This window comes from Nilaparvata lugens, chromosome 5 (genome assembly GCF_014356525.2).
Source record: "Nilaparvata lugens isolate BPH chromosome 5, ASM1435652v1, whole genome shotgun sequence".
In the NCBI taxonomy this organism is placed as follows: domain Eukaryota; kingdom Metazoa; phylum Arthropoda; class Insecta; order Hemiptera; family Delphacidae; genus Nilaparvata; species Nilaparvata lugens.
Window position 1 is genome coordinate 16,123,504 of NC_052508.1, and position 24,440 is coordinate 16,147,943.

Genomic DNA, 24,440 nt, shown 5'->3' on the forward strand with positions numbered 1-24,440 from the left:
TTTGTGAAAACTCAAAGATTGAAGGAAATGAATAAAATAAATAAATAAATGAATAAATGTTCATTTCCCAAAAAAAAACTAAAACTTCTATATCAATTACACAAAATATTAGATAAATTACAATTACATACAATAGTTAGTTACAAAAATTCTTATAATATGTCCTCTACTCGTTTAGTTTTTACTGTGTGGAAATTGACCTACTCCACTATGGCGCACCATGTTCTAGAGTAGGATTTGTTTGTTTATTGGTGGAAAATATTTTGATTTTATCAAAAGGCCATAAGGAGAGTCAAAATTTATAAAATGAAGTTCTGATATAGAATAAATTCATACACCGATACATTTTCAGTTTATTGATGAGATAGATATCAAATTAATCATAATTTCATATTGGAAGTGTTTTATTCTCATAAAAATAGAGAGAATTGGAAGAATAGAAGCATGGTGAATAGTGAGGGTCATACACTGTAATATGAAGTGTCCAGAACTGAAAATTGTATACTGTTCCGTCAATGTAAATAGAACCATTTATCTCCATTCAAAACGTGGAATACATCTACAAGTTGGAGTATTCAGCAACATTATTTCCAATACTACTGTGTAAAATGAAACTATTAGTAGCTCCTGATTCCTTGGAGAAACCGCACGTACTGAATATGGTGTAAGCTGCTAAGTTTCCTCCAGAAGACAAGAGATAAAAGAGAAATGTCGTTTCAATTCTCAAAAGCAGAATAATATTAATTCTACTCGCGGTACCAGTTACCACAAGCCGTCTCTTGACACCTTAGCACAGGAAATTCGAGCCGCCAGGTTGCTACTCGTTGTGTTTCCTCGACTCGTCCCACCATTTGTCCGAGTTGTATGCAAACAACGTTTGGTGCGACTGTCACCAAGCTCCTAGCACCAAGCACACGTCGGCAGTTAAAACAAAAGTTGTTCCAGCATCTTTCGTGGCGCGCCATTCCTGAGAAGATTTCCCGCGCTTTTGCACTCTCGCAAAAACTTTTCAAATTATCCCCGACAACGTTTTCCAAACGAGAAAGTGTCACGCTGCTCCATGGTCGTGACTTAGCCGAGGCGAGACTGGCTGGATCATTTCCATAAGACTCAATTAAAAGTCCCGCTCTAAAGAGTGGCCGATAAGACGCTCGCCCATTTTGGGAACAAGGGCGACAATTGCAGAACTAACGCTGAATTGAATCAGTTTCTGTTCAATATTGGAATATAGTGGAGAAAATTGAATTCCATATACACAAATACTTGGAACCAATGCGAAAATTCTACATGAAACAAGAAATTGAAAATTAGTTCCAAAGCCCTATAATAAATTATGTAAGAAAAATCTGAGGCGAAGATAATTGAATTTTGAGAACACATAATATAGAAGGCAACTGAACGAAACAGAAAAGAAAATGGGAATCACAAAGGTCCAACTGTAAATAGCCCCTGATTAAGCTTGACTCTCTCAGAACATTCAAAATCCTTAACAGTATGTAACTGGAAAATCAATAGATTCAACTACAAGAAACTGAGGACAAAATTTAGTTCCAATTCATAGTACTATTAATTGGAAGGACTGAGAATACAATAATAATGTCCTTCTCAAGCTGCACTGATTCGAGAGTTTCATTAATTCTAGTATCATAATAGTACCGTTATTTTGATATCGATATTTGAGAAGGAAACAAGAACTTGCACTCGAGTTTCTCACGAGTTACTAGTTTCATCTGAAGTTTAATAACAAGCTATTTTTCGCTTAATAAGAATGAATAAATTTTTGTATTCGGAAAAAGTATTTTTTCATTGATGTCAAATTTCTTAGAGTGAGTCTCTTTCAATTTGAGCATCCAACTAAATTGATAGTCAAGAATAATGGCGTCATAAACATGAATCTTTTAGTGTATTGAGTATAATTTCTTCGAGTTCTTTCAATTATTGAAGCCTGTGAATGAATTATTATCAATAGTCGAAAATAACAGCTACAGGAACATGAGAATTGAAGTGTATTAAGCTCAAACAATCCCAGTTTTAAACCATCTGCTGAACCATGTTGAAGTTTATACTTTTAATTTTGAAAAAATAAAATCAAACCATCTTGAGTTTTCCGTTCAGTTGACTTTCGACTATACAGTGACTCTGAATAAAGTGATTATTGACCTAGCGAAGTGAGGTCTAAGATTCAAGTCGACGGTTTGGCATTTCTCTTAATGTTTAAATGCTTATATGTTGTGCATTTACGGCGAAACGCGGTAATAGATTTTCATGAAATTTGACAGGTATGTTCCTTTTTCAATTGCGCGTCGACGTGGATACAAGGTTTTTGGAAATTTTGCATTTCAAGGATAATATGAAAGGAAAAAGGAGCCTCCTTCATACGCCAATATTAGAGTAAAAATCAGACTATAGAATTATTCATCATAAATTAGCTGACAAGTGATTATACAGATGTGTGGAGAAGCCAGTCTATTGCTGTATTTCCATTGGGTCTATAGTTTCAATCAGGTACTTTTGAATGAGAATACTGCGTGAAGTCTACTGTTCACAGAACTACTAGTTGATAGTCAAGAATAACAGCTCCAGAAACATGAATAAATTTCAGGATTCAAGATTTCTTTATTGTGGGAAACATTTATACAAATGCATAGCATCGTCATAGATTAAACATGGTGAATAAAAGTATTTAGGCTACATTCAAAGAAATAAAAACACAAGCATACAAACATCAAACAAAATACCCTCAAATTAGAAACTCCTCTTTTCTATATGGACATATTTCTATTAACATCTTTTTATGGCTCTTTTAAAATTATTAAAATATTGAAGTGTATTAAGTTCAAACAATACCAGTTTAAAACCAACTGCTTGTAGGCTACTATGCTGAAGTTCATTGTTTATTTCAAGAGAATAAAATCCAATCATTCCAAATTTTCCGGTAGAGTTTAGTTGACTTTCGACTATACAGTGACTCTGAATAAAGTGATTATATTATATTTATATTCTCTGTATTCCGACTAAATCCTAGTTCAAAGAATTCGACTATACAATAAGTAGAGTCGAATTTGAGTAAAGTAACTTTACATCCTCTGTATTCGACCAGCTCCCACTAAGCTACCAAACTATCCGTTGCTAAAATCGTAGCGAACTGACCAATCGCCAGCACCCTTTCTCTCAAAAGAATCGACGAAACGCCCCTCATTACAAACAACTTGCAAACAACAGCCCGGCCAAAGCGCTTTTGATTGAACCAAATTGAATTGTTGGAAACTTCGCCTGTCGGAAAACTCTTGCGCTAAAGGCCAATCGACCATAAGTTGGGCGCTAGTTGATTCATATGGAATTGGCGTTCCTTGTCCAAACGAACAAACTAGAATCGTGGAGTTCGCCATTGGTATTTTGTCTGTTACAGAATCGCTTCAAGAACGCTTCAGTGTACTGGAGAATATCAGTTTAGTACAATCAACAAAGATAGTTTGAATGAACAAGTATCGGTTATTCAACTACTATCATTAGTTCTTTCACAACTATTTTGTAGATGAGGAGTAGTAACTGGTTGTGACATTTTCTGTCTTCATTTGTGGACCATTTCGGTGATTATATTATCATGCTTCCATTTCTATATTGAATACCAAATCTATTCACAAACACGTGGTTCAATCCTTTTTCTAGTCTCAATATTCAACAATTATTTATCAAGTAGTGGAATTGTTTTCTCCATTAATTAATCTCAATCTATCTTCATTAATTTAACACTATATCTATATGCTATTTCTATATTCAATACTGAATCTATTCACAAACTCGTGGCTCAATCCTCTTTTCAGTCTCAATATTCATTGATTAATAATCAATTATGATTTCCCTCTTCATATCTCAATTCATTTTCCATTTCTACTATATCAATAAGTTAAGAATGGTCACAATATATTATTGACATCAACAGTTATTGCAAACGCCTGGGGATATCTTCTAAACACATGTGATATCAGGAATAAAATCTGTAATTTTGTACTTGTGTGTGGGTCTGTATTGATAGAAGTTGAGAAATTTCATGTTGTACACTTATAGACATTTTTTCATTATTTTTGATCACAACAGCAAAGAGTTTGTATTTTAGGATGAGTTATTGGTGATGAATCAGCCCAACAGGAAATTATAATTACCATAATTATGAATTATGAACCACCTCAGAATGCATGCACATTCTACTCCATTATATTTATCAAGGATTATACTACGTTGAATATTTTATATATATTTAGTGGCGGATTCCTGCTAATTTGATGACTGGTGCGGTATCATCTGATAATTGAATCAGAAACGATGAAGTACCGACTCTGTGGCGTAGTACTCAGAATAATTATTGGAACAGACTGTACTCATTCTGATTCCAGGAAACATGATATTGATTGTAACGAGTAGAGGAAAATACCAAGCAAAATCCTGTTGATGAAATCAATTTATCAATTATCTGGATCGTTCGAATAGGTGAGTCATAAACGCCGAAATAGTATTTGAATCTGTTCGTGTTGTCGTTCTATTTTGGAATTCAAGGTATTAATTAATTCGATCAGTCCGACCTATTCCTCGAATCTGCATTAACAGTCATACACATTTCATATTTCAAATCCTATGAACAATGTTATTCATCCTATTGAATTTCCACTTGATAATACGTATTGGATATAATATTGCTATAATTTGGTAACTGGAGATATTACCAAGATGCATACAATTGGTTGTCCAATTGTTCCACCAATTTACTCCAATAGGGCACTGTAATAATGCTCCACTCTTTCGATATAATGGTGGGAGGGGGTCGAATAATGGGAAATTTATCAATTCTATGGAACCAAAAGTATCTCGGATTGCGTTGATATTGGGAGAATGGGATAATTCACGAACCAGAAACTTTTATTGCCCAAACTGGGCACCTATGTTCTAGTATTAATTAACGTATGATGAGACCATATTGTATGAAATGTTTATGTGACATTGAAAAGAAATTTTTGCATTGTAAAGTTTAGAAACGAATTCGAGAAGCGCCAACAAGATGACGGAATAATATGATGATTGAATGTTAGGAGAAGGTGATTTCAACAGCGCCCCTAGCTACTATACAAAGCATGTGAGAGAAAATACTTCCATTATTACAAAGTTGTTAAGAAGCTTCAAGTTATATATATATGGGAAATACCTTGTAAACATATAAACATTATTATGTTGATAATAATCATTTGTTGAAAGCTAACAAAATAATGCACTCATTCTCTGGAAAAACCAAAAGTATCTCAGATTTTCACTAGGTATAACTAGGTTGATTCAACACAAGCTTGTGTGGAAGATATAATATTATATAACATGAGAGTTGGCTACAGATTTTGGTTTTCACACAAGCATTCAAGTGGTTTGGACATGTGAGACAGAGAAAAATAAGATTGGCGAAAATATCAAGAGCGTGGGGTCCGTTCATTAATGTGAAAAGAACGACGCTTTGACAAGCCACCATTAAAGCTAACAATGGCTTTCACCGCCTTTTACCAGCCGTCTCGTTGTAAGTAACCTGAGATTGAGTTTCCACCCTTCTACATTCCTCAGTCGCTCTCATTCTCTCTTTTTCTGACAATCTCTCTCTCACACACTCTCTCTCTTGCTCAGCAATATCTTCATCACTCCCGCTAGATAGCTCTTTTCTTCCCATTTCCCAACTAGATATCTCCCTTTTGTTGGCCATTGAGGCCTCAATTTTTTTTCGATTCACTGTCACTTATTTTCCCACATTTTTTTCTCATGGAATCGTCATGATATTTCTGGAAATTTGTCTGGGTAAATCAGACTCACATTCAAAATCTCCCATATTCCAATATTTATGAACGTAAACATTGGATCACGCAGGTAAAATACACATATATAGCCCGAATCATTTACTTGACTCAATAATATAAGGTACGAATATTCTGGTAAGAATGATGAATTATCAGCTGGAAAGGAATATAAATCATTCATGACGTTGGATAATGTTTTTGTTTGTTTTTGAATTATTTCCATTTATATAACTTGAATTGGAGAATAATATTATATGATGCATTTCAGTTTATCATTTTGCTCAAAGTTATTGTATTGATTTGTTTCAAGAATAATTGATTCATTTTGTTTGTAAATTGTCAGTTTCATGAATAAATTCTTTTCTCAATTTCAAAAATTCCATTAGAATGCTCCAACATTGAATCCACTCGAAATGGAACTCAATCATGATCACACCACAACGATCAATATCAATATTGACAATCATGGTAAATTGAATTTATTACAGATATATGTTCTACAATATTGTATGATATTCTACAATAGAAAATGATTCTAATTTCTCAATCAATCAAACACTGAACAGTGAATTCTTTGGAATATTCTGGAGCTAGATCCACAAAATGGCGTCTCCATTATTCGCCGACCAATCAGAATATTGAGAATGGGCGATTACTACATGCATCATTATCGCTCATGATTGGTCAAAGCCGTTTGAATCGAAGTCGATAGGTGACAGCACTTATAACGTAGCGATTAGCACAAAACAAGAGCAGGAAGAAGAAGCAGAAGTTTCAGTCCACGAAAAATAAGTAATGATAGACTATTTAAAAGGAACCAATATACAATATTCTTGAACAATGTGAGAAAATACAATATGAATAAATATATAATATACAATTATTTTTATATATATTATAATGATCAATGAAGCAAAATACTGATTGATTGATTGTTCTGATAGTTAGACAATGGGCCCACATTAGAGTTGTAAGGAATCAGTTTAATAAGTTTAAAAAATGTTGTGGGAAAAATGTTAAATTAACTCCTAAAAATATGGAATAAAATATTGAAATATATTGACAAAGTGAATAAAGTGATCGTAATTTTTAACTATGGCATCCCTATGCTGGAGTAGGAGCTGTGTTAGACTCTATTCATACAATATATTTACAATCATGGATTTTACAATATCATAAATATTGTGCTTCCATGAATTCCACATGGATGAATCATATAAATCAATATACCTAGCATACAATGTATTCTAGCTACCTTGATATGAATAATTATTATACTGAGCCATCATCAATTGAATAACAAACTTGATTTTGTATAAAGTTGTGACATATTCATTAATCATGACAAGAGTATAGCAAGGAGGCTCACACCGCACTCAAACATCCAAGTTATCCGTGAAATTAATAAAATATTCATCTAGGATCTCCTGAGCTGAGCTCTGATCCATATACAAGACGTTTCACAGTCTCTTGCAACAGTTAGATGGTAGTTTTATACAGGAAATAAAACGCTCGAAATTATTCTCAGATGTTCAGCCGGGTTTAAAGAGGGCGTAGGCTTTCCATAGCTTAGAAGGGGCTTAGGAAAGAAGTGTGTGAGCCTGAAAATGGAGGCTAAAAGAGAGCCGCCTACAAGGCTGGCAATACGCACCTGGCCTGAAACCGGCGTTTTGTCATTCGAATTGTGGAAATCGTCTTAGAACATTGTTGTAAGTATGATGCAGAATTGTATTGAGTGGTCTGGGGCACAAAATTTTCTGTTAGTAAGGAGGCAGGGGAGGAATGAGTTTCCTCGAAAGTTTTCTCGAAATTTGTGTATTGTTGTGAGAATTGAATAAATTTAGGTATAGAACGTCTCTAGCGATTTAAAATCAACTTCACATTCTTCTTAATGTTTGAATTGAAATCAAACATCGGGAGGGCAGCTGGGAACGGAACCGCTTATCTACAATCGCTGCTTTATGTCAGGTTTGAGTGTTTTTCCTTCCAAATTCCCAATATTATTCTCTTTTGCTCCCGTTTCCTATTGCTTGAATACTCAAATTATGGTGATGGCGGGATAGAGTTGTTGAGGTGAGTGTTTTTGGTTCCATGTGTTTGCCAGTCTCTATGTTGAACTGAATATAAAATTAGTAAATGAAATACAGTCCACTATCCACCAGAAGAAACATTGGTTGACAAGAGAAAAATTACGAGGAATGAGATGGAAATAAAATTATGAGAGGATAAATGTTGGAAGAGGAGAGGAGGAAGAGAATGAAACAAGAATAACAAAGTTTTTGGGAGAGAGAATAGATTGGAGAGGGAAATAGAAATGAGAAGTGGAGGAAGAAAGTAGTCGTAGTATAAACGGAGGAAATGGCATCGCATAACGGAGCATAGAATAATTATTGAGGGATAAGAAAATGATAGTGTATTTCTATTTATTTATTCATTTCATTCGTTAATTATGTGATATTTTAAAATGGATATTCATACAGAGTCAGTCTACCCTCATCAAATCTGATGACACGATTTGAGAAGAAAATTCAACCATGTGAATTTGGGAAGAAAGTAGAATTTATTTCAGGCTCATTAGACTGCAGTTTCCGTGTAATACCACGTAGGCGTAGGCGTCTAATAAAAGTGTTGTAGAAATCTCGTATGCGTCCCTCACAAATTACTTCCTTCATAAATGAACTATGCACATAATAATGAAGCGTGGGTTTTCATTCTCCATCCATTCTTCAGGTTGAAATTTTGTAATACTGGTTGTTAACTTAGCAGCTTTATCTTCCACACAAAACGTTCTCTGGACGAACATAATATCATAGAATAGGAAACAGAATTTCCGGTTAGATCTGTGAAAATATGAAGCTGATTCCATTACTCATATTCGTTGATGCCCTTATCCTCAGCAAGCTTTCATCCTCAAGGATTGAGCCTATTGATTATTAGAATTTCCGATGCTGATATCAATTCAATTCATTCTTTATTCTCGTGAGCAATCATACAAAATATCAGGGCACCGAGCTTCGATAGTTATTTTTATTTATTGATAAACAGAACACAATCCTCTTAAATGATCGTGTTCATATTTTACAGCTGGCTATACGTCAGCTTAGGAATTTCGGAGATGCGATATTTTGATTTTTCACAGAAACACTCGCTCACTTTCTATTATCCACAGATGACGAAAGTCTCAGCTGTTTCAGGCAAAAATAAATATTATTCTCTTATTTCGTTCAGCGAGTTTTCCCAAGGATGAGACCTATAGTGAGGTCCACGTTATAATGACAGTGCTTGATCAACTTTGGTTTTGCTATCCTTGTCTATCATTTGACAAAGCCGGTGGTAGTATCCTTTCATAGGTCCACAACGATGCCAATTATGTTTTTTACAGTGTAAAAATATAGGCTAACTAAATAATGCAGAGAATCCGCATCGCTATTCTTCTATCTTCATCCACTGCCATTATAACGTGGACCTCACTATAGTGCAATCGAATTTTTATATCATAAACCTACTATGTTCCAAATTTCCTGAAAATCGTAAGAGCCGTTTTCGAGATCCGTTGAACATAAATAACCAGATAGATATTGAAATAACCACACATATACATAAATTGCTCGCTCAATGTAATAGTATACATCGACACTTTATCAACTAATTACAATCGATCAAAGCTCTCCGCAATGATATTCTATCCCAGGGAGGTCAATTTTTCCAATCTTATATGTTCATAATGCTATCGATTTTATCATTATTCAATCGTGGAATAAGGAACAGATTCAATTCATTAAAACCATATTCTAGCCAATCATGAATAAGCTATCAATTTTCAATAAACAAAATAATTGTTCAATTCAACACTGCTTGGACCACTATTGTTCCATTTGTAAAAAGTGAATCATTTAGTCCCGAACTTGAATGTAGTAGGTACATTGTAATTCAGGGGAGAGGGAAAAAGTGCACATTCAAATGTGGATCGCATTGTGTTTCAAATGAACATGAATGCGACTTTTATGCAAGTGAAAAATGTTACTCAGCTAACGGGGGCCTTTCTGTTAATCAACAGAGTTAGCCATGTTAATTTTAAAGCAAACCAAGCAGGTTGACTTTAACACATACACAGTGATACGCGTCAAGTGTTTTCGTTCCCTTCCCACTGTCCTCAATTTAGTTTCCCTGTCCTCCTCTTAGCTTGCGTTACTTCCCCACCATGACAGGTTCCCTCACAGTGTCCTCTAGTTTATGCGTCCTCATTTCTATTCTCTCTCTAGCTCCTGAGTTCTCTGTTCAGCTTCTCTGTCCTCTTTCTAGCGTCTGGGTCCTCTGTTTAGCTGCTCTGTTCTCTCTCTAGCTCCTGAGTTCTCTGTTTAGCTGTTCTGTCCTCTTTCTAGCGTCTGTGTCCTCTGTTTAGCTGCTCTGTCCTCTTTCTAGCGTCTGTGCCCTCTGCTTAGCTTCCGCTCATGAGGGCTGCCAATTAGGGAATCTGTCGGACGCTTTTTAGCCAGGTGAAACCGGAGCGATTGCGGTCTGCAAATAACGGAACAGTTGTGTCTTTAACGAGCTTATTTTCTCTGCCGCTCAGACAGAGATACAGAATCAGACTGCCACTAGAAGAAAAATCTAAACAGGAAAGTTTGTCGAGAAAAGTTGGTTGTCTGTTGGCTCCATCATCTGGGCAAAGTTTAACCACTAGTATTTTTCCAACTCTTCGTTGTTGGCTTGTTGGCAAGACTTTTTGCAGAATATTCAGTTTTCTCAGTTTCCTTTCTCAATTTGCGGAGCCTATTTTCTGAAAAAGGAAAAGGAATGGGGTGGTTTCACTAACCAGCCCTCTATTGATTCTCTGATTCGGCTGATAGCCTTTCTACATTTTGAATACAACAATAAAAATGGTTTTGATACGAAAAATCGTATGATTGAAAAATGGAGTACCAAAACATTTCGTTACTTCCTTTAGCTTTTTCTCTTCATTCTTATAGCACCCAGCTAAAGACTAATAAGCTATTCTATTTTGACTTAAATTGATAAGAATATTGTTTGTGGAGGTAAAACTCATTGGTTGAGCCTTCTATATTGGTCAGGATTATTAAATTTGAGACAATTTTTAGAATAAAAGGATATGGTATTCTGCCTTTGCACTTCCAATTGAACACTTCAGCACTAAACTAATTCGTGTGGCTTTCTGCTTTCTGCGTTTTCTGTGGCTTCCTTTCCTTACTCAATGCTCGTTGAGCAGCTGGATTGTTCACATGTTGATGAAGTCTTTTCTCATGTTTCCCTGCAAATCTTTGGATTTCACTGATGACTGTCGCCACTCCCCTTCAACTTGATATTAATATTCATGATAGATGTATTGTGAATACAAAAATACAGTAGCTTCGTATAATGATTGTAGAATAAAGTAACAATGAAATTCGTTACTTTCTCCAACTTAATATTCAAATTGTAGGATTAATTAATTTCTTCTTTTTTTTCGAATTTTGTGATCATAAATGTGTTGTGTATACTGCCATACGCTAAATAAATAGTGGAGAAATACAGGGTGTTTCAGAAGTAGTGTCGAGAATTTTAGGGTATTGTACCTGGATGCTAGGAGACTACAAATGTCATATTTGAAGTGTCCAAAACTCAGCGGTTATCCTTATAGCTGCCATTTTGTTTTTTTCACTTAAAAATTTTTATCTCAAGAACGAAATGTTGTATTGATCTGAAATTTGGCATGAATATTTATGCTATAAAGACTCAACTATAAAAAATAAAAAAAAAATTTTTTGTTGAAATTTTTCAAAATGGCGGCCATTTTAAATTTTTGATGGCGAATATCTCGAAAACCGTCCATTTTACAGAAAATTTACAGGAAACAAAAAAGTTAGCAAATTTTTTCACGATTCCAATGATACCTAATTTATTAAGATTGGTCGAAGAATAACAGAGAAATTAATTTTTTTCGTACTGCATGCATGACCACTTTTCACCATTTAAAGATCAATATTAATTTTTTTTATAATTTCATGAAAACCGTTCTTATTACAGAAATATACAAGAATAACTTTCCTCCAAATTTTATTTTACATTGAAAAATATTAATTTCACTCAAATCGGTTCACTGATACTAATGCAGCAATTGCTCAAAATGCCGTCCTTCAACTTGATTACACAGTCTGCACCTTTCAATCATGGACCGTCGAACTGCTATAAAAGCATTTTCATCATCTTGAATGGCACCTGCTGCAGCAACCACTCTTGCCACAAGGTCTTCTTCGTTTTCTACTGGCGTGCTGTAAACAAGGTCTTTCATATGGCCCCAGAAAAAAAAATCTAAAGGGTTGAGGTCAGGTGAACGTGCGGGCCACGGTACTGGTCCACCCCGCCCAATCCACCGCTGACGATAGGTCATGTTCAGAAAGTCCGTAACAACATTTCCGAAATGAGCAGGGGCACCATCATGTTGAAACCAAATATTATATCTGTTTGCAAGAGGCACATCTTCCAAAAGTTCTGGTAGTATGTCTCTTAAAAAAGTAATGTACGTGGGAGAATTCAGACGATTAGGAAGAATGTATGGTCCAATCACGCGATTACCTAAGATACCCGTCCAAACATTCAGCGAAAATCTATGCTGATAACCACGCACTTTGACCTCATGAGGATTGTCTAAGGCCCAGACGTGACTGTTGCGAGAGTTGAAGATTCCTTCTCTTGTAAAGCTGGACTCATCGGTAAATAACACATTTTCTAGAAAATTTGGTTGGATAATGTCTTGCTGAAGAAACCAACGGGCACAGTTAACTCTTGGCTCATAGTCGCGTTCAACCAATGAGTGAACTTTTTGAAAGCGGAAGGGGTGAAGTCTTTCCTTGTTTAGTACACGCCACACAGAAGAAGCACTTGAATTGATTTGCTTTGCAACTGCTCTCGTACTCGTTCTAGGATTGAAATCGAATTTCTGCAATACTTCCTCTTCAAAAGCAACATTTCGAACTGCTCGAGGCCTACCAGCAATTACCCTGTTTCGTTCAAATGAACCAACTTCTCTCAGCCGATTGTGAGTTCTTGTGAACACCTTGTCGGAAGGGAGACGGCGGTTTGGAAATGCAGCTGCATACATTCTTCTTGCTTCGGTCGCATTGCCAAGAGCTGCTCCATACATGAAGTGAATATCGGTGTACTCCAGCGAACTAAATTCCATTACAATAATTAAATATTTGTGTAGAAGCAACATAAGAAAATATTGAAACTGGAAATTTAAGATAGAAATAAGACCTAGGAAACGTGAGACTAAGAAATAGGAAGCACTACATCTGGTTCTTTACTTTTAATGAAACAACAATACTTTTACAAGACAAACATTATCATCTGAAAACCATTGTAAAATCATCTGTTTGCCCATATGGAGCCATACCGAGTTTCAAAGCTTCATCTTAAATACATCTGGAATTAAAAAATTAATATTGATCTTTAAATGGTGAAAAGTGGTCATGCATGCAGTACGAAAAAAATTAATTTCTCTGTTATTCTTCGACCAATCTTAATAAATTAGGTATCATTGGAATCGTGCAAAAATTTGCTAACTTTTTTGTCTCTTGTAAATTTTCTGTAAAATGGACGGTTTTCGAGATATTCGCCATCAAAAATTTAAAATGGCCGCCAATTTGAAAAATTTCAACGAAAAATTTTTTTTTATTTTTTATAGTTGAGTCTTTATAGCATAAATATTCATGCCAAATTTCAGATCAATACAACATTTCGTTCTTGAGATAAAAATTTTTAAGTGAAAAAAACAAAATGGCAGCTATAAGGATAACCGCTGAGTTTTGGACACTTCAAATATGACATTTGTAGTCTCCTAGCATCCAGGTACAATACCCTAAAATTCTCGACACTACTTCTGAAACACCCTGTATAATGTAAATATAATATATGTTCAACTTTGAAGTATTCAGTTTTCAAACTTCATATATAATCATCTAACAATTCGAATTATGAATGGGCCTGCACAATATGCAACTGGCGGTTTCCAATTTCAGGCTGGCTCGGAATACAAGGATATGGCAATCTATTATTCTTTATTCTTTCTTCCTTTATTCTTTATTTGAAAAAAATATTGAACAATCAAATGCATTCCAAAAAGCAAATACAATATTGTTTCCTAATTTCTAATAAGTGTTCCCTATAGACTACCCTGTGTGGGGACACTTGAATATAATTATATAATAAATTAATAATTATTGCAATGATCTCTGATATTATCATTATCAATTCATCGTAATGATAATTTTGTTAAACCGTATGTTTTCAACAGCTGTTATAAATTATTAATATTGTGAATTTAACGAGATTTCACTCTGATTCCAAATAGAATTTTGCTACGATAATAATAGTAATAGTTATTGTCGATAGGTTACGACGAATCCCAGTTATTCACTCATGTAATCCAAGATGAAATTGGGAGAACTATGTGATGATACTTTGTTATTTGCTATAATGCTGAATGTTAATAATACATTGTGATTTGTATTCATATAGAATTCATCATTATAGCAGCTTCAACAGGAGCTCTTAAAGCGTGCAAGAATTCTATTGCAAACATCGAGTTTTCAACATCAATTTCTGAATAGTTGTTGAATTTTCATCTGATTCGTACCAGAGAACTGATAATTGGCTCTCCATCTGTATATTAATAGAATAATACATATTTCGAATGACACATTTCATTGATTCTATGCATGATATGAGCATGAATTTCCTGGCATTTGCTTAATCCATTCTCTCGGATCAAATACTAACTTCAACCTTTCCTTACCCTGTTTCAGATCTCACCGCTTATTCAACGCTCAACATCCTATTTCCTCGTTTCACATCCACGAATCATGACTTGTCGAAGCTGAAGATATTTGGATATTTCCACTGATTTCTGAGAACTTTAACTGAAGCATTCATTGTAGCAATGGCATCTGTGAGGTTTAGAAATGGAGTGATTGATTGAACTTTACGTAGGATCTGGTGAAGGAACAATATAACGTCTTCAGAACTCGGTGTAGTTTCAACTACTTGAACTAAGATGAGTGAAGAAGTGACTTCAATGAGATTTTATAACAATTTGACATTTGGTTTTTGTAGGATTATCGATGAATATGACTCACCAAGAGTACAGTGAATATGTACTCCATGATGGAGGACTTGAAAATAGGATGATACATGTTTGAAGTGTAGTTAGAAACGAAAAACACCTGAAAGCAATGTTGTGGTGGCTGCTAGTCACTTTGATTGGTGTTTTGGGGAGATCAGCCGTTCATGGTTGTCCCCTTTCCTGCATCTGCAAGTGGAAAGGTGGGAAACAATCCGTTGAATGTGTCAACAAAGGCTTGATAACCATTCCTGATGGCATGGATCAAGGAACACAGGTGTTGGACTTCTCGGGGAACAATCTGCAACATCTGCCCAGGGAGCGATTCCAGCGTATGGGTCTCATCAACCTACAGAAAATATTTCTGCCGAAGTGTAAGATATCTCAGATTGATGACAGATCTTTCAAAGGCCTCACGAATTTGGTCGAACTGGATCTTTCAGAGAATTTAATAGCGACTATACCGACAGAAACGTTTTTCGACTACCCTTCATTGATGAGACTGATGCTCAACGGTAACTCGATCAAGGAGATCAAATCAGGCGCTTTCCAGCCGTTATCGTTTCTCACAAATCTTGATTTGAATAATTGTCGAATAGAGAAGATAGAAGACGGGTCATTTGTAGGACTTGAGAGTCTGGAATGGCTGAAACTTGATAACAATAATATTGCCCGCATTGAAGGTAATCAGATACTACCAGAGACACTTCACGGTATTGACCTTCATCATAATCCATGGTTGTGTGACTGTAAGCTCCTAGATCTCAGAGCCTGGCTTCTGAATTTCAATACTCCTCAAACTATTGAGCCAAAATGTGTGGGACCGAACAGGTTGAAGGGTTATCCTGTGAGAACTGTGGAGATAGATGACTTGGCTTGTCTCCCTGATGTTACACCGACAACTCTCTATCTAGAGATTGCGGAAGGAAAGAATATTTCGTTGCTGTGTCGTGTCTCAGCGACTCCTGAAGCGAAAGTATCGTGGTGGTTCCAGGGCAATATTTTGCAAAACGATTCGGTAGTAGCACCGGGTCTACATCTTTATTATTTCATTGAGGAAGGGACTACTGAGAAGAGGAGTGAGCTTTTTATATTTAACACGAATATTGAAGATAATGGAACGTTTGTTTGTGTGGCTGAGAATCCTGCTGGAAGAGCACAGTCGAATTACACTATAAGAATTGTTTTGAAAGAGGAGCCAGTAGTTGGACTGGCAGTGTTCCCTTACGAGTATGTGATAATAATTTCAGCAGCAGTTTCGGTTTTAGCGTTGCTTATGGCTGTTACCATTGCGCTCTGTTTGATAAGGTGTAGAAGGAGACGGAGAAGGCGACGAAAAAAGGAGAGGAGCAAGCAAGTAGCACTTGACACTCCCCAGCAATACTCGAAGGCTCCTAGTTGTAGGGAGGGTGGCGAGCACATAACAAGGCTGGGACCGAGCACAGTGAATGCGATCCCAGCCAAAGTGAACGGGTCAGTGGTGATGGCCGAGAGGCAACCGCATGAGATGCTGTTGTACGCGACAGGGGGAGGTGGGATGGTAGTGGTACCCAATAATACATGCACCGCGTACGGGAGTCCCACGTCTTCCCTGAGGAGCTACCCTCTGGAACAGAATCCCGACCTGCTCAACGACATGGAGGCAGTGAACAAGGAGAGGAGGTTGAAAAGCAAGGAAGGTGACGCGAGTGAGCCTAAGGAACAGCAGCAGCTAGAGACTGTCATCGAGGAGACGCAGCAGCAGACGGCCCAACCCCAGCAGCCTCCGTTGCCCAGCTGGCCCACTGACCGCTACAAGCCCTCGATGGGCACACTGCCCCGTGGCATATCAGGGAGCCGCGAGCTCTACCAGCAGCAGCACCTCACAGCTGACGTCCACCTCTCGCCGGGGAAGTTCATTGGCAACGACGGCTTCCCCATGGACTATGGACTGCCCAAGGTCAGCGGTCATTTCCCTGTGCTGGTGTCTGCCAACACGTTCTACAGAACGCTGCCGCACAAGTCGACACGCCACACTGCTGCCAACCCAACTGCTAGGTGAGTTCTCAATATTATACCCATCAATATTACTGGATTTTAATACAACATGAATAGTGGTCATAGCCGAGAAAGTAGAATATAACAATAACTGTATAAATCAAATCACATCACATTTATTTTAAATACTTACAAAAACATCCACATGAATTCACATATATGTGTGACAACAAATGAAGGGCTCAGAGGAATAACGCACATAGTCCAAAATTTTCAAAATTGAGATTTTCATTGCAACAGGTGGCTATCATGCTGTACTATTGACATGCAAAATAATACAGAGATATATTGAACATAGTCCTAGATATAAGCAGAGGAAGAAATAGCATAAAGAGTATTAAAGCACAAAGTCCATCGCTTGACACGTAATAACGAACAAGGTCAGAGGAGAAATGAACAGTAAAAGTCCATGCAGCATTTTCTTCAAAAACTTCTCCTGTAAAATTTGCTTTTTGTGACTGTGTATTATTTCTCTGAGCCCTTCAAATAGAAATCAAGAGAAAATTCCTGTTGTTTTTGCCTGTATTGTATTCATTGTCTATGAATTAATGAAATGAAATGAAAATGTGGAACATAATAATAAAGTAATCAGTTGTCGCTGATACAATAATCTATCAATACATATTGAATAGTGATCCAATGGATAGTAATGTTAATTTTCGTTTTTTTCATCGTTATTACTGGATATACAAATAGGATGGATAGTAATAACAGTGGAAATCTGAATTTGTAAAACAATCTAAGTGTCTAATTAGGGACATTTCCACATTAAAAACTTGACCTGATATGAATCAGCTCGAGACACTTGGAACCACATTATAAATAAGAAACGAGATTAATCATGGAGAAGAGATTGCATAAGGAGATAGCTCATGGTAAAGGTCGTTCATACTTAAAACTTCAAGCCGATTTTTGTTTACTCATGCTGATTGCTGTCGACTAATGTCTATTTTTATTTACTGTTTTGTTGGGGTGAGAGTGTTAGAACGGCACAATTTGAGCCTACCAGCGTGAAATAGCTTCACAAAAAATAACTACTAGCACTATACCGGCTTGAGTTGAACAAACAGTGGAATTTGAAACATAAACACCCTATACCATGGAATATCATCTTTTGCTAAGTTTTCTCTATGATTAAATTCAGTCAGAAATGAAATTTTGGTTGAACTGGCACTGTGAAATGGCACTTAGAATTAAACGTAGCTGAGTTGAGTTTTATTACCCAGCAAGTAACCAACCATAATTTTTTCATTAAATTTATTACGTTGAGGGTTTGATATAGAATCCTCCGCATCAACAATTAATCACAACTATTCAAACGTCCTTCACCTGCTCAGTATTGATGACGATGTATGAATATTTTTCAAACAAAAACGAAATTAAAAACCGTCGTTGTGTGATCCATACAGGCAGAATGTATCTTGAATGAATAACTATTTTCTATTTTGAATGCTGTTGAAGTTTATACTTGAATTATTCAGTTTATATGGATGCTTAGTTGAGGCAATAAGAGCCTTATTTATATAGTTGGGCGAATATGGTTATATAGTAGAGCGAAGTTGGGCGAAGTTGAGGCAATAAGAGTTCCCTCTTTCACTTAATCCAGAAATCATCACATTGCACATAAATCGTAGAATGTCTTTTTCCCCTAAGGGCTACTCTTGAATACTTGAAGAATGTAATTACCATTTTTGAAATTGTTATTCACCACATGTAATGATAAAAATTATGATAATGGCATCATAAAGCTGAAACGTGTTGTGAGTAAACAATTTTAAAAAGAGTATTTAGATTTCTATTTTTATCCATATTGTAGAATGTATTCAGCAATATAGTTATTCAAATTGGATTTCAAAGAACTGGAATTTTTCTGATCAGAATGCCATTTATGTTGCAGGTACTCTCGAGAGGCCGAGTTCCTGTCGACGTCGTCGCAACGGCAGGCGTCCTACGAGCACTTCGGCGCACCAGCCGATGTCCGTTACACGGCAGAGGGCTACCCATGCGCCACGCAGCCACCCTTCATAGAACCACCCTGTCACCCGGCGTACACGCTGCCTTCTCCCCCGGCGCAGTACAAGGGGAGTCAAACGGCGGCGGCGGAGCCCCAAGATAAGGCGGCCCAGTGGCCTGAGACATCACCGGACGCGATGCTTCCGGACCACCGGACGCAACCGGACCGCGAGCCGGCACACGTCTCGGCACACAACTCGCTGCGTCTGCAGCCGGTGCTCACCGAGAGTCCAGACGAGGGCTTCGAGGGTGACTCCGTCGAAACGGCGGAAATTTGACGAACCCAGAAGTAGACCCTGGTGGACACCAAGCTGTAGAAAGCTTTCAAAAGATCTATCAAGACGTTATAAAGTATTACACTAAGGACATGTAGAAATTGTTGTGTTGACTCTCGTGAATAATGACTCAAGGACAGCATTGTCTCAAGTACCAAAACTCGAACAATCAATGAGTTGTAGAAAGCTTTCATGTAATCGATGAAAATTTCCTACTAATGAAAAGATAGTATTTCTTGTATTGACGCTCGTGGATGTTATAAAGATGTTGACTGTATTATAATGATGTTGATTGTATTATAATGATGTGAAGATATTCCATGATGGATCAAACTCTGCCATAATAGAGGCCAGGAGTAGGACCTGATGCACACCAAACTATGGAAAGCTATTGTGAGATCTATGACTATTTTCCACTAATATCACGTATTGATTTGTTGTATTGACGCTAATGAATTTCCAAGAGAATGAATTCTCTCCCATTAACAGTACAGTAAACAACATTCATCATAATCCATTTTATTTATAAAATCGGTGATTGATTTATTATTCTATTAATTCTGTTAGGTTCATGAACGTGAGCTGTCGTGAAGAGAATATCGTTCGACTAAGTAATAAAATTCCAATATTTTTTCAATTTATCAGTGCTGTGATGTCATACAATAGTGTGAAAAGTTTTCTCTCATACTCGTGAAGACGCGACAAAAGTCACTTTTATGTCGTGAATGGAATTTTGTCAATATTGGTAATTAAATCTCCAATTTCCATAGAGGGTGTTATTATCATGTCAAAATAATATTGGATTGTTTTGTGGATCTATTTTATTCTCTTACAAACTCTTGTTTCGAGAAATAAATTATGTTCTAAGTCTCCAAATAAGTTACCATAAATTATTGATTTTTATTCTTACACTTTTTAGTAAAATGATTAATTAAGGATGATTTTAGATTATATGAGAAGAAGATTACATGACATGGAATGTTTTGAATGTCGAAGATGAAGAGATGAGATAATAACTGCTCGCAAAAATTTGCTGTATTTTCTTGTGGTGTACCTGTATTTTATAACACGTTAACTGTTGGGAATCCTGTGGATATGATTAATATCAACACTGTATCTCATACAAATGATGTGATTAAGTTCTAAATTGGATTAAAAAGTGAGAATGAAAACTATCAGTTTCATCTCAAGTATATCCACTGAAGAATGAAGAATATATCACAATTTCTGAGTTCCCAAAACATCATTATAAATAAATCTTAAGTTATTCACAGGATTTTCACGAATTCCATGGAAACCTTGCCAATAATACGGCCTATTATTTTTTGGATATAATATAATGAAAGTGAAATATAGAAAATGTGAACTCGGTTTGTAACAGACGATTGGATAAGTCCAAAGTTACTTACGAACTCATCTAGACTATTCGACAAATGCATTTCGAATTTTACTTCGATGTTGATGACTAGATTCGGAAAAGGAACTAACATTCTTGTACTTACCTAGAACCATTTGTTGAGCTGGTGTTTCCAGTTTTATCTGTTAATTTCTATCTACAGTTGATGGAATGAATCATTGTTGAAGTGCTCAAAGTTTTAAATAAGTGATTTCTCATCTGGAAATGGGTTTTCTAGAGGAAAAATATGCAATATTGTATTTAGTAATGTAAATAATATTAAGCGTTTTATCATCAATGATCATTGAGGAGAACCATTATTATTTAGTACGAGATGACACATATGGAATTATTGTATTGTTGTTGAGAAAATTGTTATTGAATAGTAGCTCTTGTAATCATAATTATCGATTTAGTCATAAGATTTTCATACGAATGATGTAAATAGTTTTGAATGATTTATTGAACTATTAAAATGTGTTTTTTTACAGACTCGAAACTCAATAGTAAATACACGTTAAGAATAAATAGCATGATACAGCATCCACTCCAATGCAGGGAAATTATTCAAGTCAGACAGGAAAATCAGTTTGAGTGTGAGAAGGATCCCATCGAATATTCTCAACAATCGAAATTTCATGAGATTATGATAGCAATATTATCGTAAGATGGAAAAATTCGTGTTCCATTGGATGGAGCAAGCCACTAATGAGTATCAGGACTGAATCTATTCAAATTACTTCTCGTATTGCATTTCCATTCTTATACACAATCAATTTAAACACCTATGAAGTGAAAAATGCACTTACTAGCAGTGACGATCAATCTGACCTGGTGTGGTTCATCAGTTTCTTGTAGGTCTGATAATGAAGTGCATTTTTTACTACTTTATAAGTGTTTCAAAATTTTAGTTCAAAATAATTTCTTGTTAAATTGATTCAAATCCTTGATGATATTTTCAAAGAAGCTATGGCGTAAAGTCACGAAACTAAAGTAGATACTTTCCAGCCAATTGAATTCAGGGTCTATTACACTTCTGCTCTTAATACAGTGTTCATCTTGATACTCTTGGCTAGCACCAAATCTATTCTAATTTAGATCATATTGTATTAATGCAGACATATTCCAGATCAAATCTTCAGTGATATATAAAATGGAATGGGATGAATGAAAAGCATTAAATTGAATGAAATTTGTGGTCATTCTAGAAGGTTACGAGGTTGTACCGGTAATGGGTTTTCTTTAAGAGCGTGATGAATGAAACTTTTCAATTGAATTGAAGAATATTCGAACTGGCTCACTCTCAAAACAAAGTCATAATGATTTTCTTGTCATACACTGCTTCTTCTCGTTAGTCATTGTGGAACACAAAAATCAATATCAATCTCTAAAATTCGATATTCTACTCTATTCTTTAATAAAGTCTCCCACTAAAACTTTTTGTGGTTCAATTATATTGATATCATACAGAGAAAATAATTATGCTATATTTTCTCTATGTTGATACTTGAATATGGAAGTGGGAATGATGATTGTGTGTTTGGAGTCTGACACTAGAGATATTACCAATATTTGATTATGAAATAAATAATCAAGATTAATGAGAGTTGAAATGATAATTGAGTTAAATTTCAAAAGATGAAGATATTCACGTTTTGAAAGTATGAATAATATTCTCATATGATTGAAATATTATTTCTATTGAGGGAGTTAACTCTTGGATTTGACCTGAAAGAGTTGAGCACAATCTTTACACGACGCATTTCACCTGTAGCAAGGTTAGGTTAAAAAACTTCTTTTAAGTCAATGTAAATCCACATAGAATAAAAAATTCTAGGTGAAGATATTCGACTTTCAAAACCTATATATCAATGTATAGTTTTCTCTGTCCACATACAAGGTTCTGTAGAGATCTGTTTCAATTGGTACATCAATAATATACCTCGTATATTATATAATACTCGAACTTGGAGTTTTTCATGGCCATGAAATATCGCCAACTGGATCCCAAGCTCCCATCAATATTAATTTCTTCTCAACTTTCTCCGAACCGAATTTCCTCCATGATTGATCACGTGACGTCGAATAATGTAACAAACCGCACCAATTTCATGCGCGTACAATAAATAACGCTCCGCCATCCGTTCGGAATTGAGAACCCGCCGTCGAGTCGCTCAAAATTAAATTAGACCGTCGGGACAATTTGACGTCGTAGCCGAAAACAGAATCGCCCATCTTGTTGTTGTTCTCGTGCACTTTTATGTGCTGGAAAGCGCATAAAATAGCGCGTACCCTCCTTCTTCTTCCGTGATCCTACATCCAATTTCCTATTACAAATGTCTAACAGTAAAACGACACATTTTATCGCTGGCGCTCTCCTTGAGCTCCAGAGCTTTGCTAAAGGTCGTGTGTGTGAGTGCGCGTTCAGAAATTCAGCGGCAGAACAACCTGACATCCGAATGATGGTGCATAAAGAGAGATACTGCTGCTGTTTAATTCACACACATCAATATTGATGGCCCAACAAATATTGCCAACCCAATGCGTGTCCCATGTGACCTTTGACGTTCGAGTGACATAGATTATCCTGCTGTAGTTACAGTTCAAAGATAGATGCAAATAAAAACCAAGATATTACCATTTCAATTCCCTGCATTTATGAGTATGATATTTCCACTTTGTTAGACTCACAGAACCCGTGAAGACTCCAATTTCAATCAAATCAAATAGCTTATTCACTCAAAATATACAAAATATAGGAGGACAAGTTCAATAAATATACAAATGAACATTTTCCAGCGGAATTCAATGATTATCTAATAATAGTACGGTAAATGAAGTCGAATGTCATGTGACGCACAATTTATTCTAATATTTTTGTGAAAATCTCCAAGTAATCAAGAAGCATTTGAACTATTATGTTACTAAACTCTATCAAGAATCTTTGACAAATTGTTTTTTTAGGTTTCCATATTCGCTTCATACCTCTCACATCTTTCAAATACGGAGTTTTTCGAATGAAAATGAGCAATAATAACACTATTTAGGCTCAATCTGGATCTGTTAGGCTCTGTTATGAATATACTATGATTATTGTTTCATTCTAATAATTATTATAAATACACTATTTATACTATTATTTGATTTTTGAGTTCCACATACGACATCTAACGTGAAGAGTGTGAGTCTGACTCTGTTACCAATGTAAATATACTCGTACATTATATTTTAAATACATTGAACCTCTAGATATTAGTTGTATTGTGATTTACTAACGAAAAAGAGCAAAGCTACGTTCTGTAAATAATATAGATCAGTTGAAATGTTATGTATATTTGGTAAATAAAAATGAGATGAGAAATCATTGACCCCCTTTAATTGATTCTGATTTCTTTAGACCTTATTCCCTAGTTTATCTATTATGAATTCCAGCAGTGAAGGATGTGACATCGTCACAAAACCCACAATGAGCTAATAGGAGATTTGGAATGGAAGTGACTTGGATTTGGAGGATTAGTGGTCAATCAACAGACTGCATCATCCTGAAACTGAAACAGGAGAAAAAAATATCACTGATACTGATACTGATGCTGATTCAGTGATCACTGATGCGGATGATCACATACATATTCTAATCAGAATCACTGATTCCATGAAGGAGAGATGAAGAGAGAGAATAATGGAAATATAAATATAAAAAAAAATCTCAGTACCCTTTTCTTGAAATATTTTATCACAACATGTTTCGGACATTTATGCCATTTGTCCGAAACATG

At 35.8% G+C, this 24,440-nt stretch overlaps 1 protein-coding gene across 1 annotated transcript in view; it reads left to right on the forward strand.

Annotated features, from left to right (window-relative positions):
* The window catches only part of LOC111050590 (leucine-rich repeat-containing protein 24), a 53,564-nt gene extending 29,521 nt beyond the window's left edge, over nucleotides 1–24,043 (forward strand). The window contains exons 2-3 of the mRNA XM_039427762.1: nucleotides 14,630–16,980; nucleotides 18,878–24,043. Of these exons, the coding sequence (XP_039283696.1) occupies nucleotides 15,056–16,980; nucleotides 18,878–19,271 (2,319 nt within the window). The 5' untranslated portion in view covers nucleotides 14,630–15,055 and the 3' untranslated portion in view covers nucleotides 19,272–24,043. The remainder of the gene's footprint in view (nucleotides 1–14,629; nucleotides 16,981–18,877) is intronic.
* Nucleotides 24,044–24,440: the final 397 nt, after the last annotated feature.